General features: G+C 58.7%; 2 protein-coding genes across 2 annotated transcripts; both read left to right on the top strand.

The window, feature by feature from the left end:
• Nucleotides 1–8,940: 8,940 nt before the first annotated feature.
• Nucleotides 8,941–14,970, top strand: F12 (coagulation factor XII). Its single transcript, XM_004460027.4, is given in 15 exon segments — nucleotides 8,941–9,067; nucleotides 9,394–9,439; nucleotides 10,846–10,945; nucleotides 11,100–11,170; nucleotides 11,446–11,556; nucleotides 11,699–11,830; nucleotides 11,977–12,081; nucleotides 12,230–12,395; nucleotides 12,495–12,715; nucleotides 12,819–13,050; nucleotides 13,235–13,371; nucleotides 13,495–13,644; nucleotides 14,430–14,557; nucleotides 14,559–14,579; nucleotides 14,661–14,970. Coding segments are annotated over 15 exon segments (1,845 nt in total). The 5' UTR covers nucleotides 8,941–9,010; the 3' UTR covers nucleotides 14,829–14,970.
• An 83-nt stretch (nucleotides 14,971–15,053) lies between these two features.
• PFN3 (profilin 3) lies at nucleotides 15,054–16,231 on the top strand. Its single transcript, XM_058282922.2, is given in 3 exon segments — nucleotides 15,054–15,803; nucleotides 15,805–16,125; nucleotides 16,127–16,231. Coding segments are annotated over 3 exon segments (537 nt in total). The 5' UTR covers nucleotides 15,054–15,650; the 3' UTR covers nucleotides 16,190–16,231.
• The last annotated feature ends 1,125 nt before the right edge of the window (nucleotides 16,232–17,356 follow it).

Raw genomic sequence — 17,356 nt, 5'->3', positions numbered from 1 at the left:
AATTATCTCCAAGATATATTGTTAGGGGAAAAAAGCCAAGTGCAGAATACTGTAAGATTTGCTACTGTTTGTGTAAAAAGGGTGAGGATAGGTTAGACTATGCTGCAGTAACAAGCAACCCCCAAATTTCAGTGGCTTAAACCAATGTAAGTTGATTTCTCATGTTCACCAGATTGGATTCATAGTAGTCACTCAGGGCCCCAGGGGTAGGGGCTCCATCTCAACATGTGCTTCTACGGTGTTGGCGACAATAGTACAAGGAGATGTGAAAAATCATACAACGGCCCTTGAAGATTGCACCTGAAAGCAACACAACTCACCTCTCCTCACACTGCACTGGTCAAACCAAACCACATGGCCACAACTAACTCTAAAGGGTGGGGGCGGGGGTGGGGGTGGTACAACATATGATGGTAGATAGTATTTTCTGAAGATGAACATAGCAGTCTCTTCCCTGCCACCCTGTCTCATCAAACAGTGGAGTCTAATTTCCCTCCCTTTGCTTCCAGCCTATCCTTCGTGACTCCCTGATAATCAGTAGATGGTGGAAATAGGCTGAGTGACTTCTGAGGCTAGAGCAGAAAAGGTTGTATAGCCTGGTCCTCTTGAAATCCTGCTCTCTAGAAGTTTTCTCTGGGGAGTGGGTATAGCTCAGTGGTTGTGCACCTGCTTCCCATGTACAGGGTCTTAGGTTCAATTCCTGGTGACTCCTGTAAAAAAGAATGTTGAAAACCAGAAGTTTTCTCTCAGGATGCTCCCTCTCAGAGTCAACTGCCACACTGAGAAGCCCGAGTCAAATGGGTGGGTGCTCCAGTCAACAATCCCAGCTGAGCCCAGATTTTCAGTCCCTGCCATCTGGTTCACACCCACAGCCCTTCAAGTATCCCCAGCCGAGACCTCTGACATGGTGGAGGAGAAACCAGACATCCCTGCTGGGGCCTGTCCAAATTCCTGCCTCACATATGGGTATCCATGTGCACGTAATAAAGCGGTGGTTGTTCTATGCCATGAAATTTGGAGTGGTTTGCTATGCAGACGTAGATGAGAGGAGTAACCACCACGTGCCTGAAAGGAGACGAGACTTGGAAATATCGGTGAACAATACTCATGACCACTGCAGAGGAAAAGCGCCTATATACAGATCGACTGGGCTGCGCAAGAAGTCGGATACACTGGGTGCCTCTGAAAAGGGGGTATTAGGTGGCTGGGAATGGGTGGGAGGAAGGATTTTTCATCCTAGGCCCTTTTGGACCTTCTTGGGGGGTTCAGTCGTGTCCCCCACAAAAAATAAGTTCAAGTCCTAAACACAGTCCTGTGGTAAACAGAACCTTCAAGTATGTCTAGGCAAGTCAGTGTGGGTGTGACCCATTTGTGAGCAGAATCTTTGCAGATCCTATTTCGATGAGGCCGAATGGAATCAGGCTGGGCCTTAATTCATATGGCTGGAGTCCTTATAAGGCAGAGGAAATCCAGACAGAGACACAGATGACAGAGCAGGAGACATCGACACCAGAGGAGGAGAGGGATATCACCATGTGACAGGGACAGAGGTGCATTTACAAGCCAAGGAGTGCCAAGCATTGCCAACAGGCTGCTATAGGCTCCAGGGAGAAAGCATGACCTACCAACACCTTAATTTTTGCCTCCTAGCTTTGAAAAACGTGTACCAATAAATTCCTGTTGTTTAAGCCATTCTGTGGTATTTGCGACAGCAGCCCTGGCAGACTCAGACAGACCTTTGATTCTGTAGCATGTGGCTGCAGATTGCCCATTTGCAAAGCAAAAAGTGTAAACTTGACCCTGCCCCTCCTCTCCCCGGAACCTTGCAGTGCCCCCTGCAGTGGGCAGGCGCCAAGGTGTTTGCACCCTGTATAATCCACTCCCCTTGAACATGGGCTGGACCTGACGACTCACTTCAAATGAGGAAAAGAGGGCAAAAGTGATAGAATGTCACTTCCAAGATTACTAAAAAAAACCATGGCATCTTAGGTGCCCCCTCTCTCTCTCCCTGGCTGACTCTGGAGCAAGCTGGCTGCCATGTTGTGAGCTGCCTTGTGGAGAGACCCACGTGGCAAGGACTGGACCTCTCTGGCCAACAGTCAGGAAGGACCTGAGGCCTGCCGACGCTTTTGTGAGAGAACTTGGAAGTGGATCCTCCCACCATCAAGATGCCCGCAGCCCCTGTTGATGCGAGGCAGCCTCATGGGAGACTGATCCAGAAGTTGAATTGAAACAGCTCCCAGGTTCCTAGGACATCATAAATGTTTATTGTTTTAAATTGCTACATTAGGGGATAATTTGTTACACAGCAATAGATAATACGCATGCCATTACACTTAAAATACAATCCAGATGCCTCATCAAGGCCTACAGAGGCCCAACTTGATCAGGGCCCTGTTTGCTTCTCCGACATCATCTCATGGCCCTGTCCATTTTCTCACGGCTCGTCACCAGCCACACAGGCCTTCTTCCTGCATCTGTCAGGAGTTGGGCCATCCAATGCGGTAGCCGCTAGCCTCATGTGGCTATTTGATTTTCAATTAATTAAACAAATAAAATTCAGTTCCTCAGCCACACCGACCACATCCTCAAGTGTCACATGGCTATGTGAGGCTGTGGCAACCAAGTTGGATAACACCAATAGAGAACATTTCCATCATTGGAGAAAGTTCTGTCAGGCAGCACTTGTGGCAGAAGGTGTGGCTTCTATTTGTACAGTGTCCTTTTCAGCAACCTGAGTGGGGGGACAACGGTGCCACCAGCTGAGGGAGTCTGAAGGGTGGCAGGCTGGGTACCTTCTGATCCCCAAACTTGTCTCTGAACAGGCAGTTCTGGAATCTCGAAATCTCTGTCCCAGCCTCTGCTAGTGAGGAGTGGTGTGTGCCCTGAGAGCAAGATCCCATATACTCATACCCCAGAAAGGCGGAAACCAGGGCAAGGAGACAGCGCATTTTTGCTTCGATCCAAAGGCTCTCCAAAGCAGCTGACCCAGATGTGTTGGGAGAACTGGGGGACAGATTCGCAGAAATTGCTGTGAAGGGAAAGTGTCTCTGTAAACCTCTATGGCTTGAGCCCCACCTGTAAACCAGGCCCTGCTTTCACGTACATTCCCATTCAGACATCTCAACAAGTCTGCCAGGCACCAGGCGTGCCCACACCTCCCCAAAGAGAAGGGCAATTAAGGTTCAAGAGGGAAGCGGGTTTGGCCCAGTGGTTAGGGCGTCCGTCTACCACATGGGAGGTCCGCGGTTCAAGCCCCGGGCCTCCTTGACCCGTGTGGAGCTGGCCATGTGCAGCGCTGATGCGCACAGGGAGTGCCCTGCCACGCAGGGGTGTCCCCCGCGTGGGGGAGCCCCACGCGCAAGGAGTGCGCCCCGTAAGGAGAGCCGCCCAGCGCGAAAGAAAGTGCAGCCTGCCCAGGAATGGCGCCGCACACATGGAGAGCTGACACAGCAAGATGACGCAACAAAAAGAAACACAGATTCCCGGTGCCACTGACAAGAATACAAGCGGACACAGAGGAACACACAGCAAATGGACACAGAAAGCACATAACTGGGGCAGGGCAGGGGCGGGGAAGGGGAGAGAAATAAATAAATAAATAAATAAATCTTTAAAAGGAAAAAACGGTTCAAGCGGCTGCGCTCCTTACCACCTAACTAGGGTCACTTGGCCGGGGTGGGGCGGGTGTCAGTAGCCAAGATGGGATTTGAAGGTTTCCTGACTAAAGTCCAATCTTTTTTTTTTTTTTAACCGCAGCCCGCTCTACTGCCGAGGTTTTTATTTTCCCATCTTTACAGCATTACTGAGCTGATCTTGAAGGGTTTCATTTTGTTTTAGGAACTTTCCACCAACAATATGTTAACTCCTGCATCAGTTCGGACTTTTGGTGCAGCTAAAACGGGCTTAAGCAAAGAAGGGAATTCATTAGTTCAAGTAACTGAAAAGTTTCCGTGTGGTTCTGACTGACTTCCAGTGCCTCTGGATGCAGGGTCTCAAATGGTATTATCCAAAATCTGTCTTTCCCCTATTCTGGCTCTGGGTTCAGTCTGTGTCGTCTGTATTTGCAGGCAGGTTCTCACGCTGAGATGTTAAAAATGGCCCCCGGTATCTGGAATTTCGCTTCCTACCAACGTGGCAAGCTTTATGGAGAAAGCAAGCCTCTATCTTAAGGATTTCAGTGGAAGTCCTGGGGCTGCCTCGCATGGGTTTGACTGGGGTCAGGTGTTCATTGTGAACCAATCATGAGGAAGGAAGAGGCAGGGCTTTGATTGGCCAGGTCTGGGTCCCATGCCCACTCCATCTTCAGCTGAAGGTCAGGGTCAGCTTTATTCTATCCACATCAAGGAGGGTAGGGGGCTTCATGATTCCCACGAAGGAAAACTGAGGGCCCTTACAAGAAGGGAGAAGGGAGCTGAACAGGTCAGATGGTCCATGTCTCCCACAGCCTTTCAAATTGTGCTCTGCAGCGATCCTGAGGGAAGTCGCCTGAATGTCTGCACCTGGAGGACCAAAGAGCAGCAGAGTGGGAAGAGCTGGTGTCCTCGATGACACGGTTAAACCACTGAGGGCTCTGCTCCTGCAGCCGCCCCACTGTAGACCTCTTGTAATGTGAAACATCAAATTTGAATTTCCTTCCTGCTCGAGCTTGGCTTTCGGCAGGCATCGTGACTTCTGCCACCAGCGAGGACGATCCGTTCAGGGCACATGTGATGTGATGCCAGACCTCCAGCTCTTCTTGCCATCGTTGTGTGGTTTGATTGGAAACCAGAAGCCCGGGAGAGAGCACCTCTTTTAGTTTGCCAGAGGCTGCCAATGCAAAACTACCAGAATGGGTTGGCTTTTGTAAAGGGGATTTATTTGGGGTAAAACTTACAGTTCCAAGGCTGTGAAAATGTCCAGATCAAGGCATCATCAGAGATGCTTTCTCACCAAAGGTCAGCTGCTGGCAGATCCTGGAGTCCTGCCACGTGGCTGGTCTGCCAGTCTCTCTACTTTCTCCTGGAACTCAGCTGTGAGCAACTGGACATCTCTCCCTGGGTCTCATCTCTGAGCCTCTTGGGGATTCTCTTTGTTTCTGCAGCTGTAGGCAAACCTGGAGTCCTCTCTCTCGCATGGCCGAGTCAAAGCTGCAGAGCTCCCTTTTCTGTGTCTTTCTCTCTGTGTTGTTTATAGAAAACCCAACAAGCAGGTGGAGACCTAACCTGGTCATGCCTCATTGATGTATCCAATCAAAAGCCCTAAAGTGATCTAACCAAGTGATCTAATCAAAGGCCCCTTAATTGAATTTAATACAAAGGGCCCCACCCCCACAGGAATGGATTAGTTCAAGAGCAATCTCTCTGGGATTCACAAAATTCGAACTGTCACAGCACCTACTGGCCTAGTTCAGGTCCCTCTGGCTGTGTCTGTGTGATGGTTGGGGGAAGGCGAGCTGGTCTGTTAGAGGCTTCCAGAGTGGGAGATGTTTCCTGGAAATGACCCCTTTCACTGCACAATGGGTGAGGGGTGACCTCCAACTAGAAACTGGGAGGCTGGAGGAAGGGGAACTAGGTGTTCAGATCCAAAGGCCCACCACTGCCCACCACTGAGCGCAGTGGACTTCCTGGCCTCACCTCCTCACACTCCCCACGAGACATCCTCATTTGACGTGCTGTGTTCCGGCTTCTATGTGGCTGTATTTATCTACTGCCTGGCAGGCCTTCCCTCCCTTTCTTCCTGCAAATCTCTACTCACTGGAAATGTTCAAAAGGCCCTTCCAGGGACTGGATGTGGCTTAAGGAGTTGAGCTCCTGCCTCTCACAAGGGAGGTCCCAGGTTCAGTTTCTGGTGCCTCCTGAAAAAAGCAACGAGCAAAACAAAATAAATAACCAACTTAGGGAAGCCCATGCGGTTCAGTGGTTAAGGACCAGCTTCCACATTCGAGCTCCTGGGTTCATTCCCCAGCCGCCGGAACCTCAAAAAAAGGCTCTTCTATCAGGAGGAATGGGCGGGTCTCACAGAGGGCAAGGTCAAGGCTCTAGGTGCAGGGGAGATCCCAGGAAGTCGCCTTCCCTTTACAGAGCCCTTCTCTACATGTTATGGTTGTGCTTTCATCCTGATCTCAACAGCTTTCCCATCAACATATTCCCTTTGAAAAATATTGCTTAAACGTTGCCAGTTTTGGAGAATGTGCCCCCACCCCTCCTGCCCTCTCCTTGCTGTGTTTTTGTTCTGGGAAGCCTTCTACAGCCTTTCTCTCTCACAACAGAATTAATAAATCCCTCCACTCTGTCTCCCTTCATTTTCCATTGATGACATTGTATCAGTCAGGACTCCTTTGGTTGAAAGTAACAGCATTCCACCCAAACTGGTTTAAGCGAAAAAGGAATTTATTGGCTCACCTAACTGAGCAATCTGGATGGTTCTTCTGGTTTTCAGAACCAGGTTCTCAAATAATCTGTATTAGTTTTTTTTTTTTTTTAAGATTTATTTTTATTTATTTAATTCCCCTCCCCTCTGCCGGTTGTCTGTTTTCTGTGTCTTTTTGCTGTATCTTGTTTCTTTGTCCGCTTCTGTTGTCGTCAGTGGCACGGGAAGTGTGGGCGGCGCCATTCCTGGGCAGGCTGCACTTTCTTTCGCGCTGGGCGGCTCTCCTTACAGGGTGCACTCCTTGTGCGTGGGGCTCCCCTACGCGGGGGGACACCCCTGCGTGGCACGGCACTCCTTGCGCGCATCAGCACTGCGCATGGGCCAGCTCTACACGGGTCAAGGAGGCCCGGGGTTTGAACCGCGGACCTCCCATGTGGTAGACGGACGCCCTGACCACTGGGCCAAAGTCCGTTTTCCCTGTATTAGTTATTAAATGCTGTGTAACAAATCATCCAAAAACTCGCAGCATAAAACAAGAGCCCATGATTATTTCTCACGGTTTCTGAGGATCAGGAATTCAGGAGCGGCTTAGCTGGGTAATTCTGGCCTGAGGTCTGCCATGAGGGTGCTGGCAAGATGTTGGTGGAGGTTGCGGTCTCCTCTTCCAAGGTGGCTCACTTGCGTGGCTGTCAAATTGGGGCTGGTCAGTGGCAGCAGGCTTTACTTTCTCCCCGTCTGTGCTATGCCGCAGGACTGCCTGAGGGTCCTCATGGCATGGCAGCTGGCTTCCCTGAGAGCATCCAAGACATGAAGGCAGAAACTGCCCTACCTTTTATGGCCTGGGCTCGGGGGTCACACACCATCACTCCTGCCAGCTTCTTCTGGTGGAACAGAAGAGCTCTGTCTCCATATGGGAGGAGAGTGTGCAGAGGCACAGACATAAGGAGGTGAGGCTCGAAGGAGGCCATCTTGGAGGCTTCCTCTTTCTATCCTTCTGGGTTTGCCCAGCTTTTCCTGTGTGTAGGCTTCATGCTCAGACAAGCCCTCTCCAAGCAGTGACACTCATCACCATTGACAACACCTCCAGGTCCACATCTTTCAATGTCTAGCAACCCCATTGGGATAGAAAGGGCCTCTTTTCCCAAAGTTCTGGCAAAAATCCCAAGGCAGACTTTGATTGGTCCAGCCAATCGCTGTGGTCTGGAGATGTCATGCTCTGATTGGCCAGACCTCGGCCACACCTCCAGCCCTAGAACTGAAGGTAGAGTGGCAGCACCAGAAGCTCATGGAGGGAGGGAGAGGTGGTTCCTAAAGGAAAAATCAGGGTGCCATTAGTGAATGCGTGTAAATGGTTGCTGGGCAAGAAAAATGCCAGTTGCCCACCCCATTTTCCTCACTTATCCTCCAACCCACACATTTTAGCAGCCCTTGGCTTGGCCCTTTCCCATGGAATTATTTACTTCCATGGTTTGCTTCCTGCGGTAGGTAGAATTCTTTATGGCTGCCAAGAGCCCCACCCCCTGTTGTGTACCCACCTCCTCCCAGTTAGGCTATTGCACTTATCTAGGAGCTTATCTACACTTACCTAGGTGCTTCTGTGAAAGGATTTGCAAATGCAATTCAGGTTCCAAATCAATTGACCTTACAATAGGTAGATTATCCCCGGTGGGCCTGCCCTAATCAGGCAAGAGCCCTTCAAAGGGAAGGGGCTGTTCCTGGCACAGAAGCCTCAAAGTGTGAGAAAGCGTCAAGCGAAGGGAGATTCTGTCTTGCTGCCTTTGAGGATGGAGGGGGCCACATGGCCAAAATAAATGCAGGCAGCCTCTAGGACTAAGAGTGCCTCCCCCACACCAGCTGCCAGCCAGCAAGGAAATGGAGACCTCAGTCTTACACCTTAACTCCGCCAATAACCCGAATGGAAGTGGCTTTTTCCCCAGAGCCTCTCAAGAACTCGGTCTTGAGGTCAGTCTGGTGCTATCCTGAGCAGAGAACCCAACCATACAGTGCCGGACCTTTTTTTTCTTTTGAGGTACTAGAGCGGGGTTTAAACCCAGGACCTCAAATGTGGGAAGCTGGCACTCAACCACTGAGCTACACTGGCTCCCAAAGTTGGTTTTTTCATTTGTTCGTTTGTTTTGTTCTTAGGAGGTACTTGGGATCGAACCCAGGACCTCCTACATGGGAAGCAGGCACTCAACCACTCGAGCTACATCCACTCCCAGTGCTGACCTTTAATGTACAGATCTGTGAACTAATACTTGGGTGCTGTTTTAAGCTGCTAAATTGGTGGTAATTTGTTATGCAGCGATAGAAAATTAAGATTCTTCCCAGTGGATTCTCAGATCCCTGAAGGAGAGAGCTGTTCTTTGGTCTCCTTAGCCCTCTCCCCACCAGAAGGATCTGGAAGACAAGACTGTCCCTCACTCTCACTTCCAGCCCCACTCTCTGGGAAAGACTGAAGAAAGCCAGCTTCTCCTCACTCTGCCCCCACCCACCGACTCCCACACTCCTCTCTCTCCGGGCTCTACTGAGGCAGCCACTCCACATGGCTTTCCACAGTCAGCTTGTGCCCAGCAGGCCAGAGGGCAGCGCGGCCAGCCCCCGCTCCCAGCCCTCAGAGACCTTTGGCCAGCTCTGTTGATCCGGGCGGGCGGGCGCCATGAGGGCTCTGCTGCTGCTGGGGTCCCTGCTGGCTGGCCTGGACACCACGCTCTCGGTGAGGGCCGTGGGGGCGGGAGGACGGTGCTGGGGAGGGCAGCCCCCCGGCCACGGCCCTGGCTGTGACCTGGTGAAAGCTGAGGCCGGCCCAGATGGCCCAGGTGGAAGAGATGGGAACCCGAGCTGGTGGATAGGAGGGCATGGCCTGCATTTGCGGGCGTCAGCAGGCCCTCGGGGTGGGGGTCCTGGGTCTCGGGGGGGGGGAGACTCTGGATTTCTGGGCTGCGAGAGGAAGTCGGGGGTCTGGCATGGGATGGAGAACAGGCTACGATGACTTTCTTGGGCGAACTCCCTGCTCCCTTCTCTCCTTCCCCGGCACCCTAGACTCCACCTTGGAAAAACCAGCAAGTAGAGGGTGAACACACAGTGGGTAAGTAGCCTGGCTCCACCCCTATGAGGCGCTCCCCCGGAGGGTGGGACAAATGCAGACGGTCAAGACTCAGACCTTGGGGGGTGCACGGAGTTAGTCTCGGCCACTTTCCCCTCTTGTCCGCAGAGTGGTTCTGACTGGCGCTAAGACCTGAGTGCCGACTGTGCCGGGTCGTGTGCTCAGGGGCGCAGGGGACCCTGAGGGAAACTGGACTGCACCTGCTCCTGGAGGACGGGGTGGGGGTGGGGGTGCTGGCCGAAGCCTCCCACCTGGGCTCCCGCCGGGCTTCCCCCACTCCCACAGCCTTCGCCCTTCTTTCCTTTCTTCACTACATCTCCCGGGGGTGCCAGTCTTGCCGCACACAAGCCAGGGAGGGGCGAGGAAGGCTCCAGAGCAAAGAGGGGCCAACGGGCCCCTTCCCTCTGCGTCCCAGTCCCGGTTCCGTCACTTCGGAGCTGGACGGGTGACTCCGGGAGAGCCACTCGGCCTGTCCAAGTTTCCACGTCTCCCTGGGGAAAAGCGGGCTGAAGAGAATCAACCTCTGTGGGCGGCTGGGAAGGGGCGCGAGTCGTCGGTCTGTGCCAGGCCCTCCACCCAGAGTCTGCTGCCTGGGAAATGATTTTTGAAATGTTCCCTCTTCTCATCGAGCTCCCGTCCAGCTGGGGTGGGGGTCCTGCCGCCTCGCCCCTGCCCCTGCCGTGCCTCCCGCTTTGCCTCCACTCTTCTACGTGCTAAATACTGATCTAGAGTGGGAGCGACGAGCCAGCACTGGGGGACTGGAGGGGTCCTAGCCCCGCCCTGGTAGATTCTGGCTGAGTGGGGTCAAGTCTAAGCCCCCTGAGCCTGGCACTCGAGGCCCCGCAGTGTCCGACCTGGACTCCCCCAGTGCCCTCTCCTCTCCACCCTCACATCCAGCAAACCCGCTCACCTGTGCCAACTTTGGGGTCCCTTCCTTGCCTGCCTGGTCCCCTCCTCTCTGCGTATCCCATTTGTCCTCTCCCCAAGGAGTGCTCTTCGGCAACAAAAGCACAAGTCCCTCTCAGGCCCTAGGCACGTGCCAGACACCGCGCCCAGGCTTCTGCCAGCCTCTTCTCTTTCAGCCTCGCCCAGTTCCTCGGAAGTGGGGGCTCGTGCCGCTGCCACTGTCAGAGTGACTTCACCTCTCAGCAAGCCCTTTTCCAGGCCCCGGGGCTGCAGAACCGCGGACCCCAGCTTGTAGGCGGTGGAGCCGAGGGTCCACCCCGTCGCTCGGCTGCAAAGCCCAGCTTCTTCAGCGGGACACTGCTGCAAAAACACAATGCCCCTTCCGGGGCCCGGCCCCTTCTCGCACCCCGAGGAGTGGTGCCCGGGCTCTCCGGGCAGCTGGGGGTGGGGGCGATTCCTCAGCAGGTGTGTCTCCCTGACAGTGGTCACGGTCAGCGGGGAGCCCTGCCACTTCCCCTTCCAGTACCACGGGCGGCTGTATCACAGATGCACCCACAGGGCCCGGCCCGGTCCCCAGCCCTGGTGAGTCCCACCAGAGGGGGGCTGGGGCGGTGGGAGGAGAGGAGGGAGGGGGCATGGATCCTGCTCAGAAATCTTAGGAGAGAGGGAGCCACGACAGGGGAGGCCCGTCCAGCCCCCCACCCCGGGCAGGACAAGTTGACATCTCTTTCTCCAGGTGTGCCACCACCCCCAACTTCGAGCAGGATCAGAAGTGGTCCTACTGCCTGGAGCCTAAGAAAGTCAAAGGTGCTGCACACAGCCTCTCCTCCCCCTCCGCCACCCCCTAATGACCACCCCCCACCCCGTAGCCTCAGACCCCACGCACACGGAATGCTGGGTCTAGCCCCTTCTCTCCCTCGCCCATACTTCTCAGGAGTCCGGAGGGAAAGTTCCGGGAGGGGGTAGCCCCATTTTGCAGGTGGGTAAAGACTGGGGAACTTGGAGTACTTGCCGCCACCCCCCAGCCAGCTGACCGCGGCTCCCCATCCCCCGTCCCACCCCGCTTTGTGTCCACCTCTCAGACCACTGCAGCAAGCACAGCCCCTGCCGGGGGGGAGCGACCTGTGTGAACCTGCCCAAGGGCCCGCACTGCCTGTGCCCGGAGCACCTCACCGGGAAGCACTGCCAGAGAGGTAGGGGTGGGGGTGCGGCAGGGAGCGGAGGCCCAGGGGAGCAGCGCTGGGAGCAGGGACCAGCCCGGACCCCGGACCCTCGGAGACCAGGCCCGGCCCGGCCTCTCTCTTGAGACCCCCGCCCTCCCTGCGTTGTCCCCAGAGAAGTGCTTCGAGCCTCAGCTCCTGCGGTTCTTCCACGAGAACGCCCTATGGTACCGGCTCCAGCCGGCAGGGGTGGCCAAGTGCCAGTGCAAGGGTCCCAATGCCCACTGCAAGCTGCTGGCCAGCCAGGGTGAGCTCCCTGGGGCGGGGACTGACCCCGGAGCGGGGCCGAAGGTCGGGAAGGGAAGCTGGCGGGAGGCCCGGGAAGGGACGCGCTTTCTGCTGGCCCTCAGCCTCAGAGGTGACCCGATATGTCCTGTCCCCTCCCTCCCCCAGACTGCCTCACCAATCCGTGTCTCCACGGCGGCCGCTGCCTGGAGGCGGAGGGCCAGCGCCTGTGCAGTTGCCCGGCGGGCTACGCGGGACCGTTCTGCGACGTGGGTGAGGCCGGGTCTCCGGGGACGCCGAAGCCCGGCTCCCACGTGGGCAGGGCTTCCTAGAGGGACGCGGGCCGGCGTGGGGAAAGGGGAGGAGGGGGAGGCAGGGGTTCATGCCATCGCCTGACTACAGGGAGCCCCTCTCTTCCCAGACACGGAGGCGAGCTGCTACCACGGCCGAGGGCTCAGCTACCGGGGCACGGCCCGGACCGCGCTGTCGGGCGCGCCGTGTCAGCCGTGGACCTCGGAGGCCACCTACCGGAACGTGTCTGCGGAGCAAGCATTGAACTGGGGACTGGGCGACCACGCCTTCTGCCGGTGCGTCCTGTGGGACTGGACAGGGCACCCTGCCCCCCCCTCCGCCACAGGGGGCTCCCCGCATCCTAACAGCCCCCCTTCCTCGCTTTGTGGCGGCAGGAACCCTTACAATGACACCAGCCCGTGGTGCTTCGTGCAAAGCGGTGGCCGGCAGAGCTGGGAATACTGCCGCCTGGCACAGTGCCAGGCCCCGGCCCCGCCCGAGCTCCAGCTTCCCGCCCAGGGCCCCTCGGGGAGTCAGGGCGCCCCCCCGCCCACGCCTTCGGCTTCGCAGCAGCCTCAGCCCACCATCCAGACCCCGCCTCCGTCCCAGGCCCCAGGTAGATGGGAAGGGCTCGGGAGGCCGAGCGCGGAGGGCGCCTGGCAAGCTGGATCACGGCGGCGCGGGGGGCTCCCTCGCTTCAGCCTGGGCTCCTCCCACAGGCTCGCGCGTGCCCCTCGAACCGCAGACTCCAGAGCCCCCAACCTACCCGACCGCCTGCGGGCAGCGGCTCCGGAAGCGGCTGTCCTCGCTGAGCCGTGTCGTCGGGGGTCTGGTGGCGCTGCCCGGAGCGCACCCCTACATCGCCGCGCTGTACTGGGGCCACAATTTCTGCGCCGGCAGCCTCATCGCTCCCTGCTGGGTGCTGACGGCAGCTCACTGCCTGCAGAACCGGCGAGTACCCCGCCCGGCCCCGGCCCCTACCTAGAGCTCCTCTCTCCCGCGTGCCCAGCTTCCGCGCGACTCCCTCCCCCGTGCCCAGCCGGGAAAGGCGGTGCAAACGCGGAAGGGATCCGGGAGCAGAGACCCCCCTCCCAAGCACGCGATGGCACACTTCCTCACCCCACCCCACGCGCAGGCCTGCCCCCGAGGAGCTGACGGTGGTGCTCGGCCAGGACCTCCATAACCAGAGCTGCGAGCAGTGCCAGACGCTGGCCGTGCGCGCCTACCGCCTGCACGAGGCCTACTCGCCCGTCAACTATCAGCACGATCTGGGTGCGTGGCAGGGGTGGTGTGTGTGTGTGTGGGGGGTGTGCCCTGGCGGGACCAGGGAGGAGGGAACAGCAAGTGCTCGCGACCCCCGCACCCCGGCCTCATGCTCCTCTCCGTGGGTGTTAGCGCTGCTGCGCCTGCAGGAGCGCACGGACGGCAGCTGCGCGCACATGTCGCCCTTCGTCCAGCCCGTGTGCCTGCCCGGCGACGCCGCCAGGCGCTTCCAACCTGAGGCCAAGCCTTGCGAGCTGGCCGGCTGGGGCCACCAGTTCGAAGGTAGGCGGGATGGCTGGGGGCGGGAGCGAGACCCCTGGCCGCCGAGGGGAGCCAGAGAAGCCCGCGGCTTTGGTGCCGTCCAGGGTGGCGCCGCCTGGTGGTTGGTGGGAACATGCAGGGCCGTAGCCTCTGCAGTCCGCTCCGCCCCGGGCCGGGGATTCACTACGGGAGCCCCCAGTCTCTCAGGGGGTCCAGGGAGAATCGCGCTTTCTCTTGGTTCACTCCGGGCTCTGGGCTGCCAGGGCTGATTAAGATGCGGGCCCAGCGCCCGAGCAGCCGGTGACTACTTAGGGAGGAAGGTTCTGAGACCCTGGATGGGAAGGCGGGGAGGTAGACGAGGAGGGGGAGGTGGTGGAGGAGGGGGAGGTGGGGGGGGGAGGAGGGGAAAAGGGGGAAGCGTTGGAGGAGGAAGAGGAAGGTGAGGAGGGGGGAGGAGGGAGAGGAGTGGGAAGAGGGGGAAGAGGGGAGGCGAGGTGGGGGGAGAGGAGGGGAGAGGGGAGGGAGGGGGAGGGGGGGAGGAGGGGAGGGAAAAGGGGAGGGAGGTGGAGGGGGGAGGAGGGGAGGGGAGGGGAGGGGGGAGGGCTTCTAAAGCAGTCCCGCTTCCTCTGCCCATTCGAGTCGCGGCTTCTCTCCGAGCCTCAGTTTCCTCGTCAGTGGTTAACGGGAACTCTGGGGGTTGCTGCGAAGGGGGCAGGAGATAAGCGAGTGTGGAAGCGCCTGGCGCAGCCAGGCCCACAGGCGGCCCCCGCGTGGGTGGGGCGTGAGGAAGGCGCTCTGGTCGGCAGGGGCGGAGGACTACGCCAGCTTCCTGCAGGAGGCGCAGGTGCCGCTGCTCGCCCCCGAGCGCTGCTCCGCCCCCGACGTGCACGGAGCCGCCTTCGCCCCCGGCATGCTGTGCGCCGGCTTCCTGGAGGGGGGGCACCGACGCGTGCCAGGTGAGCCCTCGGGCCCGGTGCGCGTCCTCCCCCCGGCGCAGGCCCCCGGCCGGGGCGCTCAGCCGCGTGTCCCCGGCGCAGGGTGACTCCGGGGGCCCGCTGGTGTGCGAGGACGGAACCGCGGAGCGCCGGCTCAGCCTGCGGGGCGTCGTCAGCTGGGGCACGGGCTGCGGCGACCGCTACAAGCCGGGCGTCTACACCGACGTGGCCCACTACCTGGCCTGGATCCGGGAGCACACCTCTTCCTGATGGTCCTTCCAGCCTGGGCGGCCTCGGAGCGGGAGCGTAGCCGCGGCCAGATCACGCACCGCAGGGACTGTGTCCCGTTCTCCGCGCGCTGCCAGCCGGACGCCAGGCCTGGCGGAGGCACGAATAAAATGCTTTGAAAGTGCCTGAGAGGGAACGTGCTTCCGGGGTCTCGCACACAAATGCAAGGCAAAAAGCCGGTGCGCGCCTTCTCCACGGCCTAGCTAAGAACGGGGCCCAGTAGACCTCGCGCAAGATTTAGATTCGCGTCCAGCTGGCGCTGCTGAGCGAACATTTACCTTTGAAGTTCTCAGAGCCGCACTTCTCAAGCTGGGCTCTACGGAATCGCCTGGGAGGATCTCCGCCCAAGCTCCACCCCAGGCCTATTAACTCCGATCTCTAGGGATGGGAACGGGGTAACGGTGTGTGTATAAAACTCCGCAGGTGAGTCCACCTGCACCCAAGGTGGAGCGGCCCTGGAATACCACCTCCCCAGCTCACGCCAGGGCACCAGCAGCCGCGAGGCCAGGGGACTTGTTAGAAATGCAAATTCTCATACGAGTCAGAAACCCCGCGGTGGAGCCCCGGCCAACTGTTTCACAGTCAGGTTTTTCTGAGTCTCACGTTTGAGAACCAGAGTCAGGCTGGGAGATGCGACTGCCCAGCAGCCGTCGCCAACTCTCTTTTTTTTTGTTCTTCCGCCACATGGACTGTGAAGTAGGGGTCACTGAAGTTGGGTTTTGAGAGTAGTTGGAACACCAGGCGAATGCCGCGCACGTCCCCTCCCGCTCCGCGCCTCTCCTCCAGCCTCGTAGGCGCTCTGTGATGTCACCCTGCCGCCTAGGTCACCGCCCCTCCTTTGTCATAGTGCCCCGGGCGTTCCGGGCTGCAGCGGGACGTCCCCTGCTGGGCAGCCTCGAGGCAGAACACGGCCCGCTCCGAGTTGGAATGGGTGACTGGAAGGGCTACATCAGCGCGGGTGTTGCGCGACCAGCGCATCGACGACGTGGCCATCGTGGGCCACTCGGACAATCGCTGCGTGTGGGCGTCGCGGCCCGGGGGGCTGCTGGCGGCCATCTCGCCGCAGGAGGTGGGCGTGCTCACGGGACACGACCGGCGCACCTTCCTGCTGGCGGGCCTGAGCTTGGCCGGCCGCCGCTGCTGCGTCATCCGCGACCACCTGCTGGCCGAGGGCGACTGCGTGCTGGACGCGCGCACCAAGGGCCAGGACGGCCGCTCCGTCTGCGTGGGCCGCACGCCGCGCGCGCTGCTCGTGCTCATGGGCCGGCGCGGCGTGCACGGGGGGCGTGCTCAACAAGACGGTGCACGAGCTGATCCGCGGGCTGCGCATGCAGGGCACCTAGCTGGCGGACGGCCCCGCTGCCGGGCAATAAACGCGCAACGGGTGCGGTGGCCTCCTCCTCCGCGGCGCGCGCGGGGAGCTGCGGCGGAGGGAGCCTGAGGGGCGATAGATCCAGGGTGGCCTGGCGCGCCGGGGATTCTCAGTCCCGAGGCTGCCGGGCCTCCTGGGCGCTGGGCCCCGCCCTCCCCTCCCTGGGTGTTGGGAAGCGCCCTCTAGCCCGACTCTTGCACTTTGGCGCTGTCCCCCGGGGGCCCTAGAGAATGTCCTACCAGAGGAAGGTCCGAGGTGAGGGTCTTATCACCCCTTCCAGCTCGGACCTTAGTATTCTTTCTCACAAAAATTCGGCACATCTGTGCGTGGCAAAGAGTAAAAGAAGTCCCCTCCTCTCTCCCCATCCTACAACTAGTGCCTTGGGGCCTCAGGCACTCAGGCTGGAGGCCAGTGTACTTCTCACCCCACCGCTCGCAGCCGGAAGCCCTAGGAAGAGTTGTGCATGGAGGGCCGAGTGGGCAGTAGGAGGTGGGAAAGCAGCGCTGGAGCCCCGAAGTTCCTGCAGCTCCCTCTACTTACTGCAAAGGGGGAAACTCCCACCTGGTGCCCTGTCCAAATCCCTTGCACCCCAGTACGGGCCCCTGTAACCTCGCTTCCCTCTTCCTGCCCCCTGGGGGGCAGAAGCCCCCAGAGGAGTCCCTGGATTCTTAGAGGGAGGGGCTTTGGCTCTCCCTCTGCAGGCCTCAGCTCCAGGGGGCGCTCTGGAGAAGGAATCGAGCCCCTTGAGCGGCTTGAAGGGGGCGGTCTCGTTTATTAAAGACCGAAGGTGGAGGCCGTGGGTGGGAGGGAGGGTGCCTGGTTCCCACCCCTCCATGCCCCCTCCCTGTCCCCTACCCCAGGGGCCCTGAAGGTCCCCACGGCCACTCATTTTCTGGAGCGCCGCTCTTGTCCCGGGAAGGGGGAGCGAGAGGGAGAGGTGGGTTCGGAGGGAAGGGGAGACCAGAAGAGATCCAGCCCCGGTGGCGGTTGGGCGTGGAGGTATATGGAGCCCTTGAACTTGCATTGGGGGTGGCCTGCCCCAAGAGGGGCTCCCAGGGCGTTCGAACTGTGGATCGGACACGGAAAGCTAGGGAGTGCTCGCAACACCACAACTCCAGACGCAACAGGAAGACGGCGA

This window comes from Dasypus novemcinctus, chromosome 2 (assembly GCF_030445035.2).
Source record: "Dasypus novemcinctus isolate mDasNov1 chromosome 2, mDasNov1.1.hap2, whole genome shotgun sequence".
Lineage (NCBI taxonomy): Eukaryota > Metazoa > Chordata > Mammalia > Cingulata > Dasypodidae > Dasypus > Dasypus novemcinctus.
The sequence above is the reverse complement of the archived record's forward strand: the minus strand, read 5'-3'. Positions and strand labels throughout refer to the sequence as shown.